At 41.3% G+C, this 22,891-nt stretch overlaps 1 protein-coding gene and 1 pseudogene across 4 annotated transcripts; both read left to right on the top strand.

Moving 5' to 3' along the window:
* Window positions 1–4,051: 4,051 nt before the first annotated feature.
* Window positions 4,052–4,148, top strand: LOC122496359 (annotated as a pseudogene).
* A 1,362-nt stretch (window positions 4,149–5,510) lies between these two features.
* CNOT8 (CCR4-NOT transcription complex subunit 8) lies at window positions 5,511–22,389 on the top strand. 4 transcript variants are annotated; one of them, XM_043597578.1, is made up of 7 exons: window positions 5,511–5,872; window positions 12,599–12,782; window positions 14,166–14,359; window positions 17,224–17,385; window positions 17,986–18,130; window positions 19,094–19,204; window positions 20,879–22,389. In XM_043597578.1, exons 2-7 carry the CDS (start codon window positions 12,666–12,668, stop codon window positions 21,026–21,028), a joined length of 879 nt encoding a protein of 292 aa, XP_043453513.1. In that variant the 5' UTR covers window positions 5,511–5,872; window positions 12,599–12,665; the 3' UTR covers window positions 21,029–22,389. The 4 variants fall into 4 exon arrangements, with proteins under 4 accessions (XP_043453513.1, XP_043453502.1, XP_043453521.1 ...); XM_043597567.1 differs by lacking the exon at window positions 5,511–5,872 and adding an exon at window positions 5,923–6,750; XM_043597586.1 differs by lacking the exons at window positions 5,511–5,872; window positions 12,599–12,782 and adding an exon at window positions 14,466–14,547 and having other exon boundaries at window positions 14,175–14,359.
* The last annotated feature ends 502 nt before the right edge of the window (window positions 22,390–22,891 follow it).

Here is a 22,891-nt window from a genome sequence, read left to right as displayed (position 1 = left end):
CGAAGCAGCCCACTGGCCCGGGCCAGGCACGTGACGAGAGAAAAAGTTTGGGTCTGTGTGGACTGGAGACAAAAACGCCCTTCTGGTCGAAGGACATCTCTTGAAAGCGGAGAGGAAATGCGCACTTCAAGTAGGAGCCTCGAAGAGCCCGTTCGGCCAAACTCTGAGCTTTTTTAACCCCCTCTTTTTAAAAACTTCTTTCATCTTCCCTAGCTTAAGAAAATGTTGCTGTCCCGTAGGAGGCTGGTGCATTAAAAAATGTGGTTATATATAAAAAAAATCAAATCAAATCAGATTTTTAAAAATAGGGCACCTGGCTGGCTCAGTTGATGGAGGCTGCTACTCTAGATGTCTAGTGAGTTCCAGACCCACGTTGAGCATAGAGATTACTTTAAAAAAAATAATAAACTTAAGATGTGGGTATCCTATACTGTGGAAGGCAGAAAGTAGGCAATTCAGGTGGACAAAAAGGTTACATGGACCAGAAGATCTCATTTTCTCATTTTTATTGTTTCTGTTGCTGCTGAGGGCAGGCAAGGAGGAGAAATTCATCAACTACTATATCACTATATATTCTGGTGAATCTAGATGCAGGAAAGGTACCCCTGTAGAGGTTAAGTTTACATGTTGACTGAAACAGCTAACATTAGGATACGGGATCCATGACCTGAAATGGTGAGCTCTTTTGAAAAAGAATGGAGTTTTATTTTTAAATTTCTAAAAACTATTTTTGAATAGGCAATATGTGTACCTGATATAAAATACAAGAAGATCGGGGCGCCTGGGTGGCGCAGTCGGTTAAGTGTCTGACTTCAGCCAGGTCATGATCTCGCGGTCCGTGAGTTTGAGCCCTGCGTCAGGCTCTGGGCTGATGGCTCGGAGCCTGGAGCCTGTTTCCGATTCTGTGTCTCCCTCTCTCTCTGCCCCACCCCCGTTCATGCTCTGTCTCTCTCTGTCCCAAAAATAAATAAATAAACGTTGAAAAAAAATTTTTTTTTAAATAAAATACAAGAAAATCAAAGAGTGTCTATAGTAAAAAGTCTTTTTTCACTCTTTCCCAGTCCCTTAATTCTCCCAAGAGACACCTTCTGTGACCAGTGTTTTGCATATCCACCCAGAGCTTGTCTGTGTAAATATAAACATGTACGTCTCCCCCTCTTCTTTAGAAACAGCACACTGTACATGCTTATTCTGCTCCTTGCTTTTTTCACTTAGCACGCAAACTTGGAGATTGTTATATACAGTTCCTTTAAGAACTACCACATTCTTTTTAATAGCTTCATGCTGTCCCATTACCCACATGTGTCATTATTTGGCCAAAGAAGGACTATATCTTAGTCATCTTTCCCTGCCTAATTCCTGGCACCATGTAAGGGCTCAGGAAACACGCAATTCTTGCTCACAAATTAATTAATTTTGTATAACTTATCCATGTTTTTCCTCCTCTCTCCTTTCAGAGGTAGCAGTATTTTTTTTTTAATACTCCAGATATTTCTATAACGTATAGATTTCCCTGCAGACCGAGTCTGCCTTCGGCACTGATCAAACCTTGCTACCTGATCCAATGCCCACCTTAATCTAGCTCCTTTCATATAACAGTACTCCCCACTACTTCCTACTTTTTTTTTAAGTTTATTGGAGGGAGAGAGAGAGTGAGTGCACACGTGTGTGCATGTGTGTGTGCAAGTGGGGGAGGGGCAGGAAGCAGAGAGTGCTGAAGGGAGAGGATCCCAAGCAGGCTCCACACTTGAGTTCAGAGCCTGACAGGGAGCTCGATCCCACCAACCACAAGATCATGACCTGAGCCAAAATCCAGAGTCGGATGCTTAACTGACTGAGCTGCCGAGGTGCCCCTACTTCCCACTTTCTAATGCTCTGGGCATCACTGTTATGTGGACACATTGTTGATCACTTACTATGTGGAGAATTTGTTTTTCTCTATCTTCTGTTATCCCGACCCTTATATCATTGCTCATAGAGTTTCCCATCCAGACTTTCCTTCCTGGTCCTGTCCACGATTCTACCTCTGGTTCTTTTCTTCCTGAACGTTTTTTAGCTTATGTGGTCAGTGTTTCCCTGGAGTAGCAGGCAATTTTTTCTATAGTCATTTCAAGCAGGAGCTTTGTGTATCTCGGTGGTATAATTCTGGTGCATAGTAGGTCCTCAGTAAGGCTTGCATAAATGAGAATCTCTCTTTGGTCCTCCTGGGTTTTCTCTTCATCCTGTCTTTGAGGAATTGCTCAGCTTTCTTGTCACCCCAAGGTTGTGTAAGATGCCCCTCTCCTGGCTGCTCTCCTTTAAAGGAATTGCTCTTGAGAAGAGGTCCTGAGATCCTGGAAGAGGGTGGGTCTGGGTTCAAACTGACACTGCCACCCACCAACTTTGTATTTCAAATCCAAAAACAGTTGACTCTTAAATAACACAGGTTTGAATTGTGTGGGTCTGCTTATATGTGAATTTTTTTCCATATGGTACAGTAATGTGAATATATTTTCTCTTATGATTTTGTTAATAACATTTTCTTTTCTCTAGCTTACTTCATTGTAAGAATACAATATATACGGGTGTCTGGGTGGCTCAGTCGGTTAAATGTCCAACTGTTGATTTTGGCTCAGGTCATGATCTCACAGTTCATGAGTTCTAGACCTGTGTGGGGCTCCCTGCTGACAGCAAGGACAGTGTGGACAGTGTGGAGACTGCTTGGGATTCTCTCTCTCCTTCTGTCTACCCCTCCCTGCTTGAGAACTGTCTTTCTCTCTCTCAAAAAAAAAAAAAAAAAGAATATAGTATACAATACATATAATATACAAAACATGTTAATTGGTTGTTTATGTTATCAGTAAGGCTTCTGGCTAACAGTGGGCTATTAATAGTTAAGTTTGGGGTGTCAAAAGTTATATAAAGATTTTCAACTGTGCAGGGCATTGGAGCCCTTAACCACTGCATTGTTCAAGGGTCAACTTATATTTCAAACATTTTATCTTCCTACACATAATATACTTTAAGAAATGCATCTCAGGCACCTGGGTGGCTTAGTTGGTTAAGTGGCTGACTCTTGAGCTCAGCTCAGGTCTTGATCTCAGGGTTGTGATTTCAAGCCCTGTGTTGGGCTCTGTGCTGGGCACGGAGTCTACTTAAAAAAAATGCATCTTGGCTTTGGGAGTAGATTCCATGATTCATCACTTACATACAACACCCAGTGCTCATCCCAACAAGCACCCTCCTCAATGCCCACCACCCATTTTCCTTTCTCACCTGACCCCCATCTCCTTCCACCCTCAGTTTGTTCTCTATTTAAAAGTCTCTTATGGTTTGCCTCCCTCTCTGTTTGTAACTATTTTTAATTTCCCTTCCCCCATTGTCTTCTGTTAAGTTTCTCAGCTTTCACATATGAGTGAAAACATATATCTGTCTTTCTCTTACTGACTTATTTCACTTAGTAAAATACCCTCCAGTTCCATCCACATTGTTGCAAATGGCAAGATTTCATTCTTCTTCATTGCTGAGTAGTACTCCATTGTGTGTGTGTGTGTGTGTGTGTGTGTATATATATATATATATATATATATATATATATATATACCACATCTTTATCCATTCATCAGTTGATGGACATTTGGGATCTTTCCATAATTTGGCTATTGTTGAAAGTCCTGCTATAAACATTGGGGTACAAGTGCCCTTTGCATCAGCAATCCTTGGGTGATCCCTTGGGTGAATTCCCAGCAGTGCTATAGCTGGGTCATAGGTAATTCTATTTTTAATTTTTTGAGGAACCTCCACACTGTTTTCCAGAGTGGCTCTACCAGTTTGCATCCCACCAGCAATGCAAGAGGGTTCCCGTTCTCGACAACATCTGTTGTTTCTGAGTCATTAAATTTAGCCACTCTGGTGTGAGGTGGTATCTCAATGTAGTTTTGATTTGTATTTCCCTGATAAGAAATGCATGCATTGAGAATAACAGGCTTGGCTGGCCAAGGATTTCCCCCGTCTGCTTCTTAAGCAGAACCATTTTACAATCAGTGTTTCAATTTATTTAACCAATACTCTCGTGCTCATGTTGGCAACACATATACTAAAATTGGAATGATACAGAGAAGATTAGCATGGCCCCTGCGCAAGAAATTCGTGAAGCATTCCATATTTTTTTGTATGGAACCAGAAAAGACCCCGAGTAGCCAAAGCAATCTTGAAAAAGAAAACCAAAGCAGGAGGCATCACAATCCCAGATTTCAAGCTATACTACAAAACTGTAATCATCAAGACAGTATGGTACTGGCATAAGAACAGACACTCAGATCAATGGAACAGAATACAGAACCCAGAAATGGACCCACAAACGTATGGCCAAGTAATCTTTGACAAAGCAGGGAAAAATATGCAATGGAATATTTAACCTATACTCTCCTAGCTGAGATTTGTTCAAGCCTTACTTACTTTCTGTAGTTTGTGGTCCCAAAACAAAAGGTTTTTTTACTCACATAGGAAATTATATTATTGGATATATTCTTCTCCAACTACCCTCTCATTCATTTGGGGCCTCCCTCCCATTGAGAATCAGTGATTTACACAATTGTTCTAATTTTGCAATCCATAAATACAGCATAGGCGCCACTGTTTACAACAGATACCCAATGCCGCCTGAACTACAAGCCATCTGTGTTTTTCATTTCTCTTCAATAACCTGAGAAATGAACACCCAGTTCTGGGTGAGGGTGGGGGTTCTGGAGATGGAGACAGTGTGTTTCCTGTTTGATTGTTTCAGTGTACACACCAGGCCCAGTGCTGCAGGAAAAAGAAAAAAAAACAAACAAACCAAAAGTCTAAGAAAGGATTGCGGAGACTGCTCTTCATGTGACTAGCTCCTGATAGGGCTGTCCTCTCCTGAATGTAGTTGCAAGTGGGTGAAAGGACATTAGAAACCCACAAGATGGGTGGGGTGTGGAGTGTTTTGCCTGCCTTCTCCATGTCAGTATTGCTCAATGGAATGATTGTTAAGCCTGCACCAGAGCTAACAAACACTGAGTATCACAGGGATAACAGACACGCCAGAAACAATAATTTATTCAATAGACTTACATGTCTTCCTCAGTGTGAGGTGTTTTTCTTCTGTTAATACGGCAATAACCTTATGAGATAGTTACAGCCCTGTGTTACAGATGAGACAGACCCTCATTTGGAGGGGAGATGAGGAGTGGGGTTCAGAAAGCGCACTTGATGCTCTGATCTGGGGACTTGGGGTGGGAGTTCACCTCCCTGGAGAATAGCTTTTGGGTACTCGGTTTGAAATTGCCGCTGAAGGCTTGCTCTGCCTCCCAGCCTCGAAAATGGAAGCAGGATTCTGGAGAATCCCCGTTGGAGGAAATGTTTAAAAGCAGCAAGGCCCCGTGGCTTGGGAGTAAATTTGCTATCCACTTGCCAACAGCCTTCTTCAAGGGAAGGCTCCTAGGGTTGTGGCTAGAGCCTTGCTTTGGGCCGTCCGCACTAGCCAGTCTCAGGGACTGGGTGGAGCTCTTGCGGGAGAAGCTAGAAGGGCGGCTCGGAATTGACAGCTGTGTGCAGGAAGTCGGTGCTTTGTCTTCTTCCCCAGGGCCGGAGGACGAGGCAGCGCTGCAGCCGAGCCTGCTCAAATGATGCCAAGGACAGGAGTTGGTAGACAGCCCCCTCTCTCCAGAAAGGATCAGGGCGCGGGTGGAGGCTTTGGAGGCTCCTAGGCCAGGCCCGGGCCCAGTGTTCTCTCAAGGAAAACGTGCAGAGCCTGCCTACTGACCGCCGCCTCCAAGTTCCTCGGACCGCCGGGCGACGCGGTTCTCCCACGGGAGGCCGCATCTTCTTTGTAATTCGAGCAGGCCCTGGCGGGCCGGTTGCTGTGGTAACGCTGCTTTTCCCGACTCTGTAAGGCGGGGAGGAGGGAGGCGGGCCTTGCCGGACGTCACGGAGACTGGGTTTGGGGGTGCTGCCCACCCCCGACTAATTGTTTGCCAGAAAGGAAGCCTAGAGATAGATGTTTCGTTAACTGAGGGGTCCAAGGGGCTGCATTAGTACGGACGGAAGGGATCAGGATCCACCCCCGTCAACCTCCCCCCAAAGTCCCCTCCTGCCAACGATTTTAACGGTCTATCAAAGCAGGGCGTAGGGGGAGTTGCAATTCGGGGATTTGGTCAGATGGTCCACGCCCCTTCCTCGGGTTTGATGTTTAGGCCACGCCCACCCCGAGCCGGGGCCAGTTCTAGACCACGCCTCTCCCCTGGGCGCGCGGAAGAACCAAAAAGGAGTAGTATTGCGAAATTGAATTGAGCCAGAGCAACTAACGCGCCAAGGCCTGGGACGGGTCGTGTTCCGCAGGCGTCCGCCGAGACCGCCCCGCCCCGCATTTTCGGGGAGCCCTCACGGTTTTGCGCCTGCGCACTGCCCCCGCGAGCTCACGGGTTGGACGAACTCGCAGAGTCGCCGCGGCGCGCAGAAGGGGAGGAGCAGGCATGAGCAGGCGCGCGCGCGCCCGTCTGGAGGACGCTAAGGGAGCAGGCGAGTCGGGAGGATCCAGTGGGTAGAGTGGTTCGCCCAGGTTTCTTTGGGCAGTGCGTAAGGCCGCTCTGGGCACGAGGGCGCCCATCTCACTGGCTCGCTCGGTTCCCGGAGCAGATCCGGGGCAGTAGGAGAGCGCCGGGTCAGGGGCCGCCGCCGCCGCCGCTCCCGGGGGACTCTGCCCGCCAGCCCGCAAGCCCGCGCTTCGCGGGCCCAGCCGTCAGGGTAAGCGGGCTCGCGCTCACCAGAGAGACGAGCGAGATGGGAGAGTGTGGGAGGCCATCGGGGACCTGTGGGAGGAAGGGGCTTTGGGGCGTGCGTGAGGGGCAGGGGGTGTGAAAAGAGAAAGAGGGCCATCGAATAGTGGTAGTATTACCAACCACTACCACACGATAATGATATTCTAGTGGTTTCTGCCAGGACTTTATCAAACACCTTATTTGCTTTCTGTTAACATCTACTGCAGTCTTCCGAGGTGTATGTTATTAAACCCATTTTACAAGATAGGAAAACTGAGGCACCAGAAAGGTTAAGTAGCTTATGCAAAGCCACCCAGCTGGTCGGTCTGGGTTCGAACGCAGGTCGTTCTGGCCCGAAGGCGTGTCATTAAAAAAGAAAAAAGAAAAAAAAAAAAAAAAAGAGGGAGGGTAGAAGGAGGAGGGGCGGGATGAGTGTTGTTTGGGGAGGGAGGGTGATCCAGAACAGGAAGAGAACGATGATGGGAGACTGGAAGGGAGAGGACCTGAGTTTGGAACCTTGCGGGCCTCCGCCTTCTTGGTTCTTTTGGCCCCACAACTTTTCTTTGCTATTCTGTTTATGAGCCGTAGCTATTGCTCTGGAGGCCTGGACCACATGGTTGGTTTTAAGAACTGGTTGAACTGCGGTTAAGTCCAGGGTAGTTGTCTTCGGACCCTGTTTTGGGGGCGGAGGTGATGGAGGACGGCGGGCCGTGTATGGAGAGGACCCTCTTCCAAGCTGCTGCCATTTCTTCTAACTTGCTCCCACTTCCTTTTCCATCTTATCCATGTGCGGTAAAGCCTTTGTTCAGTTCTCTAGAATTGAGGAAGTGATGTTTATGGTCTCCTTGCACACTTAGGCTTAAACAAAACAAAACTGGAAAAACCAAACAGTCTTTTCCTAAGCGAGTCTCTGGATTGCTTGCAGAGAAAGCTTGCCGGTGGCTTTATTCGTAGTTGCTCTTTAGAGCTTGCCTGGGTAAATAGCTTTGCTTTGGAGAAGTTTATCCTATAGGTCAGCAGGAGCGAGCTCACAGATTTTACTGCAGATCAGCATAGGTCAAGGACCTCAGTAATTCCTGTATCTGACCTTTCCTTCTTGAACAGTCTAATGCTGGGAACCAACAGGTATCAGTGTTTGTATTTTGCTTTCATATAGAGTGGAGTAGCTCACAGGAGAGTCAAGTTTTAAAGTCAGCCTGTGAGGGAGACTGCATGGGGATCAGAATTATCCTTAAAAATTCCTTAGGAGGTACAAGGTTGTACATCAGGGCCATTCCGTTTCTCAGTAAATCTAGCACAGTTTTTCCTTAAGCCTTTAAACTTGTTACTGTTTCTCTGGTTGCAACCCAGGTAAAGTAATTAGCCTAGCTTTAGGGTCTGTGTTGCACAAATAAACATATTTGAATGGAATAGAGTCCTTCCACGTTGTGAGGTGTGCTATGCCCTGCTGGCACCGAGAGGCACTGAGAGAGGAGGAAGACTAACCAAGGAGAACAGTATGTTTGTGATTCCCGTCTTACGCTTCTTCTGGAGCATGTGCTCACTGAGTGGAAAGTAGCAGGCAAAATTGCTGGCATCATTCAGTATCATTATTTCTCTTCTTTGGCTAGCGTAACCAGTAATCTATGCTAAGCTAAATGTGCATAAGGCGATTCCTTTTCAGCTTTCGAGTGGCATTACATTTTGGGGTTTGCAAGCTATTCCCCCACAATTTTCCTAGATAAGGGTTTGGTGTGAGAACTCATCTTAGGTATTTTTGCCAGTGGTCTGCACTTATGTTCCCCATTTATCAGATATATATAGCAATGGTTAGCTTTTTGAAAGTGGCTTAGCTTTTTAAAAAAATTTTCTTGGAAATGGAAGTCATGATAGTGCTTTTTAAATTTAATGTGTCTAAATTTCTGTTTTATCTGCAAAATGTAGTGAAGACACCACTGTACAAAGTTGTTGTGAGGTTTGTCCACTGTTAACTTTGAAGCAAAATCCCACATTTTGTATCACCTGTACTGTTTTGCATTATCTCTAAAAGATGAGGACTCTTTAAAAAAAAAAAAAAAAACAAAACATGACAATATAACACCAAAAAAAAAGCAACCCCCCCAAACAAAACCAAAACCAGCCATTATTCAGACTTTTGTCTTAAAAATGTCAGTTTAAAAAGATTTCTAATAGTTTGTTTAAAGCGGGACCTAATTAAGGTCTGTAGATTTTGATGGGCTGATACGTCTCTTGAGAGTCTTTTACTTTTTAAAAAAATTTTTTTTGTGTATTTATTTATTTATTTAGTTAGTTAGAGGGAGAGCATGAGCAGGGGAGAGGCAGAGAGAGAGAGAATCCGAAGCAGGCTCCACACTACTAGTGCAGAACCCGATGTGGGGCTTGAACTCACGAACCATGAGATCATGACCTGAGCCCAAACCCGATTTGGGCGCTTAACTGACCGAGCCACCCAGACACCCAGTAGAGTCTTTTACTTTTAGTACTTGCAATTTGTTGAAAAATCTGGGTTATTCTGTAGATTCCCACAGTAGTTTCTGGATTTTGCTGATTGCCTTTCCGTGGTGTCATTTAACATGTTCCTCTGTCCTCTTTATTTCCTGTAAATTGGTCTAGAGGTTTGGTCAGATTCAAGTTAGATTTTTTTTTGGCAAGACTTATTCATAGCGGTGACGTATTCTGTCAGGAGGCAATGGTATGTGGTTGTCTCTTTTTATAGTAATTACAGCCATTGTGATATTTTAACAACTTTATTGATGTGTAATTCATACTATAAAACTTACCCATTTTAATGTAGAGTTCAGTGATTTTTACTAAATATATGGAGCTGTGCAGTCATCAGATAGTTGAGTTTGGTAACATTTCTATCACCTCAATAGCATACCTCATGCCATTTACAATTAATCCCCATTCCCATCCCACTGTTGTAGTCTACTTTCTGCCTCTATAGATTTGCCTTTTCTGGGTATTCCATATAGATGCCATTTTGATATTGCCCAGATCTATGAATTCTTTGGGAGTTACAGAACAGTGAGATTCTCTCAGTCCGTATTTCTTAGCTTTATAATTTCTATTAAAAGAAACTTTCCCTCACCTCTTAAGTTACTTAGTACAATTTACGTAGGAAAGACAAGACACGTATTTTAAAAAATAGATTGATTTACTAGCATTCTCTAGTGGTGACCAGTGAGGTTTATTTTCTTAGGTTTAAATCCATGAGTTCATAGTGAATTGTCGGAGAAGCCTGAATACATTGTACTGACTATTCATAATGGTGTTTATATTATCTTTTCTTTGACCAGAGGGAGCCTCTTCAGATTATTTCCTGAGTTTTTTTTTTTTTTTTTTTGACACACCCTTAAGAGCTTCTTAGCTGGGGAGCCTGGTTCTAAGGGTTTAGTGTAAATACTTAATTGTCTTCTTTTTAAGTCTGCTCTTTTCTGCTTGGAGGCCAAAGGCATATTTTTGCTTGGGTCCCTTTTGCTGCTTCACTCTTAGGGAAACGTATTCATAGTCATACCCACTTCCCCTGCAGTAGTTTATGGTTGTGTTTGAATCGATACCAGTCTACGGCCATACCACCCTGAATGTGCCCAATCTCTGAAATGACACCAGAAAGGAAGTGCATTGTTTCAGTTAGGAAAATAAGGAAGTGAAGTGGTACTGATTTAACATTAATGGGCATAAAAATGGCTTTGTGCCATCTTGCAGGAGAAAACCTTAAACACAACGTAGAATTGAATCAGAGTCCTTGCATTCTCGTAATTATGGTCATATAGTGGAATTTACTCCACACTCAGTTTGGACTTCACCCCTTTTTGGATGTTCTTTATATGTTCATCTGCAAGTCTTTAATTCATACCATTGTGTACAGAACGGAAATGAGAAGAAATGGATTCTGCCTTTAACAAGTGTCCACCCATATTTGTTAGGAATATACCACAGTCTACTTAAGTTTTAGAGTAATTACAGTAAGTCTGTTATAATTTCAGAGAAACATCTGTTGAAGTGTAGGATACCTTGAATAAATGGAATCTTTCAGGGTTGCTGACAGACCAACAGGTTTCCCAGAACTTTCTCGGAGAAATGATGACGTTTGAGAATGACAATTTTGTTTTGATCCGGATTCTTATGGTTGCATCTACCTGTCAGGAAAGTAGGAAGGAAAGATTTCATTTTACTGTTTCTAGGAATTTTCCTCTGAATACGTGTATATACTGGAGTCCACTCTTACATTGTGTTGAGTATTCCCTGTGGTGGGGTTGCCTTTTTAATTTTTTAAAGTTTATTTATTTATTTTGAGAAAGAGCATGAGCAGGGGAGGGAGGGAGAGAGAGAGAATCCCAAGCAGGCTCTGCGGGGTCAGCAGAGAGCCCTATGTGGGGCTCAATCTCATGAACTGTGAGATCATGACTTGAGCTGAAAATCAGGAGTCAGACACTTAACTGACTGAGCTGCCAGGCGCTTTGGGGGTTGCCTTTTTAAAGAAAGGCCATTATGATAAGCTCCTTTTGGTCTTTTTATGATCAAGCATCTCATTGCTACAATAATAGCATTACTCTGAAGCTGAACTATACTGTTTCATTTTGCAGACTACTGTTTCCCCCTAGTTTCCTCCCAGAATATACATTGTAAATCATTATCTTTTCCTGTTGAATTATTTATACTTGCCATCTTCTCGAGGCACCTGGGTGGCTCAGTTGGTTAAGTGTCAGACTTTAGCTCAGGTCATGATCTCACATTTTGTGAGTTTGAGTCCCCCATCGGGCTCTGTGCTAACAGCTCAGAGCCTGGAAGCCTGCTTCAGATTCTGTGTCTCCCTCTCTCTCTGCCCCCTTCCCCACCTGTGTTCTTGTCTCTTATCTGAAAAGTAAATTAACATTTAAAAAAATTACATACTTGCCATCGTCTCTACTCCTATTGTTGAATTGCTTAGTTTCTTTACATTATTATGTGTTTAAAAGTAGACTTTAAGAACTCCAATTCTGATTTTCATTGTGGTGGTTAAAGATTCATTTAGTGGTGTTGGTTTTTACAATCTAAAATCCCTCACTTCATGATCTAGTTGCACAAATGTAAAGAGGCACTGTGTTACGTTAGTTAATTGCCTCTAGTTATATGTGACTTTTTGATGGTGGAGAAAAGGAATTTCTCCTTTTTTAGGGGGTGGAGGGAGGAGTCACTAAGACTTAGATGTACATTCTTTCAGGCTTTCAGAGATCCAGGTACATGTAAACTAGCTAAAGAGATTCTTTTAAAAATATTTCCATGATTTGGTCTCTGTGCAAGTGTTGTGAAAGTTACAGATAAGGGAGTATTTGTGGTCATTGGAGGCTATTTTAGTGTTTAGGTAGTCTGGAAAGGGCTCAAAAACTGGTTTAGGGTGGTGGTTTCACTTCTGTGCTAAAGGGCAGCTTGGGCAAAAGTTTCTTCAGGTTTGTTTCTGTCTGTCTGTCTCCCTCCCTCCCTCTCTTTCTTTTATTTTATTTTTTAGTAATTGCTATACCCAACATGCATCTCAACTGTACAACCCTGAGATCAAGAGTCACATGCTCCACTGACTGAGCCAGCTAGGCACCCCAGTTTCTTCAGATTTCTTAAGTAATTTTAGCTTCTTCAGGTTAAAGATGTGTGTGTGTGTGTGTGTGTGTGTGTGTGTGTGTGTCTTGACCAAGATAGGTTTCCCCATCATAATAAATGGGGAATAAATACAAATATAACTATCTTAATGTTTTAGCTTATTAAACTGATGAAGTGATTTTTTTGATACCTTTGTTTTGTTGGCATCTTGCCAGTGTGTACATTTATGTGATTTCAAAATATGTTTTTGAATCTAGATCAGATCAACCATTGGCTTGCCCTCTAATAAAGTCAGCTGAAAGTGACTGCTCAAGTTTCTTCAAGATGCCTGCAGCACTTGTGGAGAACAGCCAGGTTATCTGTGAAGTCTGGGCCAGCAATCTAGAAGAAGAGATGAGGAAGATCCGAGAAATTGTGCTCAGCTATAGTTATATTGCCATGGTAAAGAGCTCCACTCTTTCTAACTCACCTTCTGCTGCGGACTTAGGGAGTACTCAGTGTGAGATTTTGAAGGAAAGACTTCCACCAAAGCCATGGTAAATTAAACTTGGTGGAAGGTTGTGAAGCTTTTATGAAACCTCAAGGTAGCCAGTGGGTCTGAGAAGGATGTAACCTCTAGTATCTTAGGCTTTTTGTAATGTTACTCTGTACTGACAAATGTTTAAGGCAAAAGTTGTGTTAGCCAGTAGGGCACATCTATACCACAGATGCGGTGAATTTGACAGTGTTTTTTTAAAAATTAGTTATCAGCATTTAAATATAGAGAGACCTCTCTTAAAGCCCAGATTTCTGGTGTCTCTGGAAAACACTGGGAAGATCTGGCATGGGATTTGCATTCTTGCCTGGCGGTGAGTGGCTGGAGAGGCAGATGTGTGTCATGGTGATACCAACGGCCTCTTCTAGAGGAGGATGTACCTTCTGTGCTCCAGTCCCCATTACTCATAAGCATTACGTCTTTAGCCTTGTATTTAAAATTCTCTGTGGTCTTGTTCCATGCTTTTTACTCAAGGTAAGTATAGCAGTTGTTTTTTTTAAATTACTGTTTCACTTCTCCATATTTGTATTTTTGTTCATACTTTGTTCTTAATCTAGACTTTTTTTAATTCACTGTATACGAACCTAGCATGTCCTTAATTGGTCTATAGTTAGTCAGCCGCTCTTACATCCTGCCTAGGATCTCCTCTAAGTTGCTGCACAAAGCTTCATGATTCTAGTGCTCCTTCTGTAGATATCAATGAAATCAGTATTTAATTTTTAAAAATATTTATTTATTTTTGAGAGAAAGAGAGTGAGTGGGGGAAGCTCAGAGAGGGGCACAGAGGATCCTAAGTGGAGTTAGTGCTGACAGCAGAGAGCCCGACGTGAGGCTCGAACTCATGAACTGTGAGATCATGACCTGAGCCGCAGTTGGATGCTGAGTTGACTAAGCCACCCAGGTGCCCCAAAATCATACATTTCTTTAAATAATTTTTTTAATGTTTATTTATTTTTGAGATAGAGACAGAGCAGGAGTGAGGGAGGGGCAGAGAGAGAGGAAGGCATACGATCCAAAGCAGGCTCCAGGCTCTGAGCTGTCAGCATAGAGCCCAATGCAGGGTTTGAACCCACAAAACTGTGGGATCACGACCTGAGCTGAAGTTGGATGCTCAATCGACTAAGCTACCCGGGCGCCCCCCAAAATCAATTATTTTAAGATAGGTTTTTGTGCCCAAGCTTGGGCTTGTCATATAACTTTTATAAATTGAGGTAAAATTTTTATGAATGATAAATTCAGCATCCACTGTTTTGTGAAACCTAATGATGACAGACCTTTTCCTTTTCTAGGACACAGAATTTCCAGGTGTTGTGGTGCGACCAATTGGTGAATTTCGTAGTTCCATAGATTACCAGTATCAGCTTTTACGGTGCAATGTTGACCTTCTAAAAATTATCCAGCTGGGCCTTACATTCACAAATGAAAAGGGAGAATATCCTTCTGGAATCAACACTTGGCAGTTCAACTTCAAATTTAATCTTACGTAAGTGAGACACTTCTCAGTGTTATTCTTAGATCTGCTACATTTGTACAGACTGTGATCTCTGACTGATTTTATTAATTTAAAGTTTTCTTTCTGTTGAAACCAGGTAAGGATTGGACACAGCAGCCAAACAGAGAATGGAATAAGGAATCTCAGAAAGTAAAGTCCCTCTTAAAGAACACTTACAGGTCAACAATAAAAAGACAACTCAATTAAAAATGGGCATCAGATCTGACTAGAAATTTCTCCAAAGAAGATATAGATATGGCTAATAAACCCATGAAAAGATGGTCACCACCACTAGTCATGAGGGAAATAAATGTAAATCAAAACCACAGTGAGCCACCCACTGGGTGGCTATAATGAGAAAGACATAAGAACAAATGTTGGCAAGGGTGTAGAGGAATTAGAATCCTCATACATTGCTATTGGGAAAGTAAAATGGTTCAGCCTCTTTGGAAAATAGGCAGTTTCTCAAAAGGTTAAACAGAGAGTTACCATATGTCCCAGTAATTTCTTTTCTAGGCATATACCTCAGAGAAATGGAAACACACATCCATACAAAAACTTGTATGTGGTGAATGTTCATTACAGCATTATTTGTAAAGGCCCTAAAGTGGAAACTATCCAGATGTCTGTGAACTGATGAATGGATACAATAAATGTGGTATATCCAGGCAGCAGCTTATTGGACAGTAAAAGAAAGAAGTACTAATACATGTTGTATATTGATGTGCTTTGAAAACATTATGCTAAGGGAAAAAAGCCAGACACAAAAGACCACGTATTGTATGATTTTGTTTATATGAAATGTTCAAAATAGGCAAATCTGTAGAGTCAAAATAGGTTAGTAGTTGTCTAGAGTATAGGGGGGTTATGTTATGGGGTAGTGGGGAATGATTGCATAATAGGTATGGGTTTTCTTTTGAGGTGATGAAGTGGCCTGTGGTGGTGGTTGCACAACTCTGAAAATATTGAAAACTGTTGAATTGTATATTTAAATGAGTGAATTGTTTAGTTACGTGAATTATAGCTGTTTAAAGCGAAAAAGTAAAGTCAGTTCCCCAGTTAGGGGATCAGTGTTTGAATTGCATTTCTGCCATTTTTTAGCTGGGTGGTTTGGAGTTCATTTTATCTTCTGTAATTCAGTTTCTTTATCTGTAAAATAAGATTACTATGTTTCATAACAGAAGAAATAAGCTATAGAGTAGATGCTAATCAAGAGTAGGTGAAACTGAAGCCTGATAGTGGGCAAATTTTGATGTTTTAGAAACGTAGGTAAAAAAAATACATAGCATAAAATTTGCCATCGTAACCATTTTTAAGTTTGCAGTTCAGTAGTGTTAAGTAAGTTTACATTGTTGTGAAACAGAACTCCAGAACGCTCTCGCAAATCTGACACTCTACCCACTAAACAGCTCTCCTTTTTCTTTTTTTTTTCCAGCTCTTGGTAACTACCGTACTACTTTCTGTTTCTGTCTATTTGACTATTTTAGATACCTCATATAAATGGAATCACCCAGTATTTGTCTTTTTGTGACTGGCTTATTTCACTTAACATAATATCCTTAAGGTTCATCCATGTTGTGGCATGTCATAATTTCCTTTGTTTTTAAGACTGAATAACATTCCGTTGTATGTTTAGACCACATTTGTTTACCTGTTCATCCACTGATGGACATTCGATTGTTTCCACCTCTTGACTTTTTGAGTATTGCTGCTATGAACATGGATGTGCAGATAATCTTCATGACCCTGCTTCTAGTTCTTTTGGATATATACCCAGAAGTGGGATTGCTGGATCGTTTGGTAGTTCTGTTTTTAAGTTTTTGAGGATGATATAATTTTTTATGGGGAAAAATTAGGAGAGACTATCATTTTGCTGATTGTATGAGGTGGTTTTAGTGTATTTCTTACTGGACCACAGTTCTTGAATACTGCATTCTTTAACTGGGCACCAGGAGCATTTGGTAGCTCGGGAATAATTTTTTGATTGTTCATGTGCTTTGGAGATTTCTTTGAGGTCCAGGAATAATTTGGGGAGACGATCTGGATTTTTCCTTTAACTTCCTTTCCTTTTTCCGTTAATTCTTTTTTTTTTTTTTTTTTTAGTCCATTGTCAAAGCCTGTTATTTATACCTTAATGGTAATTAATACACAAAGGAAAATAAAAAATTCCCTAGTTGTCTTTTAAGTTTATGTGAAAAACAAATGAAAGGAAAAAAAAATAGTGAAATCTAGTGGAAAAGAAGTTAACGTAATGGAAGGATCCATCAGAAAATGATGTCTTTTTCCCCCTACTTTTGTGATAGGTGGTATTATAAATATTCCTGTGTTTAAATTGATGGATGTATCTTTGCAGTGGAGTATTATGCCAGAGTTGCAAAGGATGTGTATTTATCAGTATTGGTCTGGAAAGATGGTCTGTGCTATGTAGGTGTAGAGATGGAGGTTGTTGTGTACATGGAGAAAATAGTCTGAAGGCTATATAAAATGAGTTAACAGTTATTTCTGTGAGGTGGTATTATAAGAACATTTTTAAGAGTATTCTATTTTAAATGTTTTTGTATTGGTTGATTCTGTTTTTCTTTAAACAGTGAGAAATGTGGACCTTTTGTATTTAAGAAATTTATTTTGTGGGGGCAAATCTCACTTTTCCATCTGCCGCAGAGATAAGATTATCTACTTTGCATGCTTGTTGGAATATTGGAAAGAATGAATTGATCTGTTCTTAAATTATGAAAGCCTTTCAAGGATACCTGTTCTGTAATTATAAGATGTTAATTTTAAGGTGATGTTAACATTGCTGCCCACTACTTCTGTTAGATTATCCACCACTAAGAAGTGAATACCTTCCTTTTTAGAGAGGACATGTACTCCCAGGATTCCATAGATCTCCTTGCTAACTCAGGACTACAATTTCAGAAGCACGAGGAGGAGGGGATTGACACATTGCACTTTGCAGAGCTGCTTATGACATCAGGGGTGGTTCTCTGTGACAACGTCAAATGGCTTTCATTTCATAGGTCAGTTTCAGAGCATCTATATTTCTCTTTCTTTGGCAGCAGGGGATTGCATTCTGATGTTATTTTTGCAGTACTGATTGCTATCTTCTTCCGGTGACTTATGAAGCAGTTATGAAATCGAAATGGTAACTGGCCCATGTTTCAGTTTTTCAAAAAGTACTTTGGAGCACATACTGGTTTGTTTCATACAGTATTGGGTTCTGTCATTTGGCTATCAGTGGGTACATTCCAAGTGGAAAGATGGAGGAGGGGAGATCAAAGCACTTGATCATCTTTTTCTCTTAAATGAATGGCCTGGAATTTCCTAGGTACTCCAAAGACAGATTCCTCTTAAGAGATGTTAATTTACATTTTCAGTACTTTAGAATTTTTGGTGGATAAAACCCACATTTTTAAACCCTTGGGTTCTCTTATATGTCTCTCATATTAGTGTGGTTTGTTAGTATTTAATAGAAAGTTGAGATTACAGTAGGATAAACTAGTTTGGAACACTGAAAGTTACTCACGGGGAGTATCATTAAGTTTTGAGAAATAAAGCAGTTGAATGCTGGGGCCTGGTAACTGCTGTTTTTTCACTCCTTGCCTCATTTTCTCTTGTAGTGGCTATGATTTTGGCTACATGGTAAAGTTACTTACGGATTCTCGTTTGCCAGAAGAGGAACATGAATTCTTTCATATTCTGAACCTTTTTTTCCCATCTATTTATGATGTGAAATACTTGATGAAGAGTTGCAAAAATCTTAAGGTACACAATATATATATTTTAAAATTTTTTTCTTAATGTTTCTTTATTTTCGAGAGAGAGAAGAGACAGAGCATGAGAGAGAGACTGAGAGCATGAGTGGGGGAGAGGCAGAGAGAGAGGGAGACACAAAATCTGAAGCAGGCTTCAGGCTCTGAGCTGTCAGCACGGAGCCCAATGTGGGGCTCGATCTCACGAACTGTGAGATGACTACCTGAGCCCAAGCCGAACACTTAACTGACTGAGCCACCCAGGTGCCCCTACAATATTTTCTTAATATTAGTAACAACAACAAAGACAAAAAAGCAGACTTGTCATTTGGCTTCATTGCTGTTTTTAGAAATTATTTGTCATTGTTCTGCATTCTTGAGCGCCAGCTAGGTGCCAACATGGTGCTAGAGAAGTACATATAGAGCTGATTGGCACAGGGATTTGTGTGGTGAATGTCTTTAATCTGGGTATGAAGGGAGCCCTCTGCTTCTCTCATCTTGAGGGAGGAGTTCTTCACTTAGGACCCACAAACCTAGTGAAACACTTGGCACCGTGAGGTGTATGTGCAGTTTGTTAAGGATGGGGTCTGGAGCGCACCAGACTCTCAGATGGATTCGTAAGTTGAGATAGTTCGAGAACTCAACACCCTAATAAATTGTTGACATAAGAGATTTGCTGTCTAGAATTGGATTGGTATTTGACTATTTGCTCAGTTTTTATAGCAGTTAGGACTTTAAAATGGGGCAGAGGTCTAACACTATTAATAGTGTATAAAAGAAAGGAGTTGAAAGTGAAATATAACACAGTATAATCGTGTGGAGGGCTGAACAGGGGATATTGCTGGGGTAATAAGGCCTTAGCAAATGGCTCCCACTTGTCATTCCCAAAATAATTAAACACAAGAATGGACTTAGTTGACTCCAGTAGACGAGTGGCGGGTCTGAAATATTATCTTTATTTTCTTTACATCTGCAGGGAGGTCTTCAGGAAGTTGCCGATCAATTGGACTTGCAGAGAATTGGAAGGCAGCATCAGGCAGGCTCAGACTCGCTGCTGACAGGAATGGCATTCTTCAGGATGAAAGAGGTAAGGTGGTGGGTTATCTTTGTGGACCGAGATTTGTTGAAAATTTATAGTTCTTTTGGAAATTGACCACTTTGAAAGCAGTTGTTTTGTTTGTCATTATGTTCAGTATCTTAAATGTAGTTTGGGAGGCAAAGACACACTCTGAAATGGAGGCCACTCAGCATGCTCAAGTGTAGACATGTACTGGGCGTTCTTAGCAGTTCTCATTCTTGCAGTTATTTGCTTTTCTTCTCGTTTTTTCTTCTCTCGTATAAACAAATTCACGTTTGTTCAGACACTCATTTTATGCTTAAATTCTGTTACTTACCAAATGTCTGGCAGCTAACATCATACTCAGTGGGGAAAAGCTGAAAGGGTTTCCTCTAAGGTCAGGAACAACACAAGCGTGCCCCCTCTCACCACTTTTATTTAACATGGTATTGGAAGTCCTAGCCAGAATAATTAGGCAAGAAAAAGAAACACAAGGAATCTAAATTGGAATGGAGGAAGTAAAACTCACTATTTTCAGATGACATGATATTATACATAGAAAACCCTAAAGAGTCTACCAAAAAAACTCTTAGAACTAATAAATGAATTTAGTAAATAAAATTTCAGGATACAAAGTCAATATTCAGAAATCTCTTGTGTTTCTGTACATTAATAATGTACTATCAGAAAGAAATTATGAAACAATTCCATTTATAACTGTATCAAAAAGAATCAAATATGTAGGAATAAATTTAACCAAGGAGGTAAAATACCTATACCCTGAAAACTGTAAGACATTGAGGAAGGAAACTGAAGAAGACGCAAATAAATGGAAAGATATTCAGTATTCATGGATTGGAAGAATTAATATTGTTAAAATGTCCACACTATCCAAAGCAGTCTACAGATTCAATGAAATCTCTATCAAAATTCCAATGGCATTTTTCACAGAAATAGAACAAATAATCTTAAAATTTGTGTGGAACCACAAAAGACCCCAAATAGTCAAAGCATTCTTGAGAAAGAAGAACAAAACTGGTGGCATCATGCCCCCCCAAGCTTCCTTTGGCAATATCTGGAGACATTTTTGGTTGTCACAATGTGGAACAGCAGGGGAGAGGTCCTCTACTGGCCAGGGACACTGCTAAACATTCTACAGTACCATAGTGCACTGGACAGCTCCCCTCCTTGCCCCTCAACAAGGAATTGTCCTGCCCAGGAAGGCCAAGGTTGAGATAACTCTGCTGAAGTGTGTGATATCCAGTATCTCACTTGTAACAGCCTACTGTTACATTATCCTGTTTTATAGATAGGGAACCGTAGTTTACGGACAGGTATAGAGTGTAGAGCCCAAGCTCTTGACCACTGCACTGCTTGTTAAAGAGAAGGGAGATGGAGGTGGCCGTATTAAATAGCAGCAGCAGCAGCAGCAGCAGCAGCAGCAGCAGCAGCAGCAGCCACGGATCCTGCCAGTAAAAGAACTCATGGAGAATAGAAGTCTGTTCAGAAAGGAGAGCCTATATATAAAAGGAGCGTGAAAAGACTGTATAGGAAATGTCTTGAGCCTTTCTTAATGAAGTTACTTTCTAGTTGGGTAGATTTTCAGGGCTTTAAGACAGTTGGGAGGTGCTGATATAGTAGTGTGGAGACTTGGCTGGACTCTGGGCGTGATTCTCACCGTGAGTTCTCTGTCCTATTCTGCAGTTGTTTTTTGAGGACAGTATTGATGATGCCAAGTACTGTGGGCGGCTCTATGGCCTAGGCACGGGAGTGGCCCAGAAGCAGAATGAGGATGTGGACTCTGCCCAGGAGAAGATGAGCATCTTGGCCATCATCAACAACATGCAGCAGTGATGGCGGCGAGGCTCTGGAGGGTGGGCCTGATCCCAGAGTGGTGCTTATGTGCTGACTGTTTGTGTGTACTTATCTTCCTCCCCAAGAGAAAACGCTTCTTTTGAGCAAACCGTACCTACTATCTGCGTTGACAGAAAGACTTCTGTTGCATTGAAGACAAAAGACGTCTTTATTTTAGATCCAGAAGAGGGGTTTGCTCTGAATTTGTAAACAAGTCTTCCCTATTCCTCATCCCCAAGCCTCTCCAATTGCTTCCTGCCACCAGCATCCATGGCTCACTTGACACCTTTTTAAATATCCGGGACAAGTCAGAGACGAACTAGTAAAATATATATAATTCTCATCTGTGTCATTATTTTTCTTTTAAATCTGTTGCTCATCTCTGAGGATGAAGACTTCTTGATGTGATTCTCAGCTGAGCTGAGGGCTTCCAGGGAAAGTGGAACGACGTGGCGTTCTTGTGAAGTGGGATATAGATGTCTTTTCCTTCCTTTCCTTTTTAAAAATCTTTTTTGACCCTTCTCAAGGACATTTGCTTTCTTTACGCTTTGTTAGTCTTTCGTTGTGTACTATTATGTGGAAATGAATTACTCAGTGCTGACATTTTGAAGACGAGATAATGAAAACTTTTATTAAAAACAAAATTCTTCTGAATCTGTCTACCCTTTATTCATGAGGAACTCCAGAACGGGTGTTAAGTTAACCACTTACGCGTCTTTAAGTCTCTGTTCCGTTGTGCCACTGAGATTTGCTGTCACATGTTTATCATTTGAAATCATTTTAAATTTTAATAAATATGCTGGATTTGTTCCTGAAGGAAATAAGATCAGAATTTTGGACCATAAGTCTTAATATTTTCAGTAATGTGATTTCAGATGGTCATGTGTATTCCCCCATGTCTCTTTGTTCTCCCTGCCTTTCCTTTCAGCAAACCTGAGAAGTTAGGGAGATGGATTATGTGAGTACCAGCAGTGTGTTTAAAAAGTTATAGTGGTACATGTAAACAGGGCAGTAAGGAATTTGGTTAGAGTTTTCTTGGAATAATATCCCACAACGGGTGTAGGAAGCTCAGGACTGTGATTTTTTTTTTTTTTTAAACTGGTCATTTAAAAAATGCATTGTTTTTTGAATGACTACAGTATGGCCAATTTAGAAAAACCAAAAACCCCTTTGAAATGGTGGAAATAAAAACTGGTAACTCACTGAAGTGGATGAATAGTCTTGCATTTTAAAAGCTTATGAAAAACTCAATTTCAGATGATTCAAAATGTCAAGTATTATAAGCTGGTATTTAAGATGCTTGTAAATATTATTTATGTTTTTAATTTTGTAAAATAAAGATTTCTTTTTAACCACTGGCATGAAGGTTTGGTCTTTTATAGCTATTAATTACTGGCTGTAGGAGATGGTCATTTGCAGTCAGTGCCTGGAAGCATCTTGACTGTCCCCAAACTCTTGTCTCAGTTTTCCACAAGTTGGTGTGCATATAAAATGTCTCATTTTGTAGGAGGTGTTTAATGACCAACTGTGTAAATGGAATTGTCTCTTCACTTCACAACCCCCCACTGATCGTCCAGCCTTAGTGGGAAAACTAGTTTTAATTCTAGTTCCTGGGACCACTTTACTCCATTTGGTGGATTAGCTTGTTAATTAGCAGACTTTATAGACAAAGCGAGCTTCTGGTATTGTAGAGTTGGCTCCACACTATTTACAACCCTTCCTATTGGCACAAAACAAGGGCTTGTAAGAAAGAAGTCTGGTATAGGAGCCAATCTAGGCTTTTGCCTGGGATGTTCACATATAGGAAGAGAGGTATTTATCACTGTGATTTGTGGTAAAGGCAGCACAGGTCAGGGTCAGTGG

Source organism: Prionailurus bengalensis, chromosome A1, assembly GCF_016509475.1.
Source record: "Prionailurus bengalensis isolate Pbe53 chromosome A1, Fcat_Pben_1.1_paternal_pri, whole genome shotgun sequence".
Taxonomy (NCBI): Eukaryota; Metazoa; Chordata; class Mammalia; order Carnivora; family Felidae; genus Prionailurus; species Prionailurus bengalensis.
This window is presented reverse-complemented; position numbering and strand designations above follow the sequence as displayed.

Coding starts and splice junctions, on each gene's coding strand:
- CNOT8 (XM_043597578.1), top strand. CDS start 12,666: ATGCCTGCAGCACTTGTGGAGAACAGCCAGGTTATCTGTGAAGTCTGG. Junction 12,783..14,165: donor GCTATAGTTATATTGCCATG/GTAAAGAGCTCC, acceptor TTCCTTTTCTAG/GACACAGAATTTCCAGGTGT. Junction 19,205..20,878: donor CATTCTTCAGGATGAAAGAG/GTAAGGTGGTGG, acceptor CCTATTCTGCAG/TTGTTTTTTGAGGACAGTAT.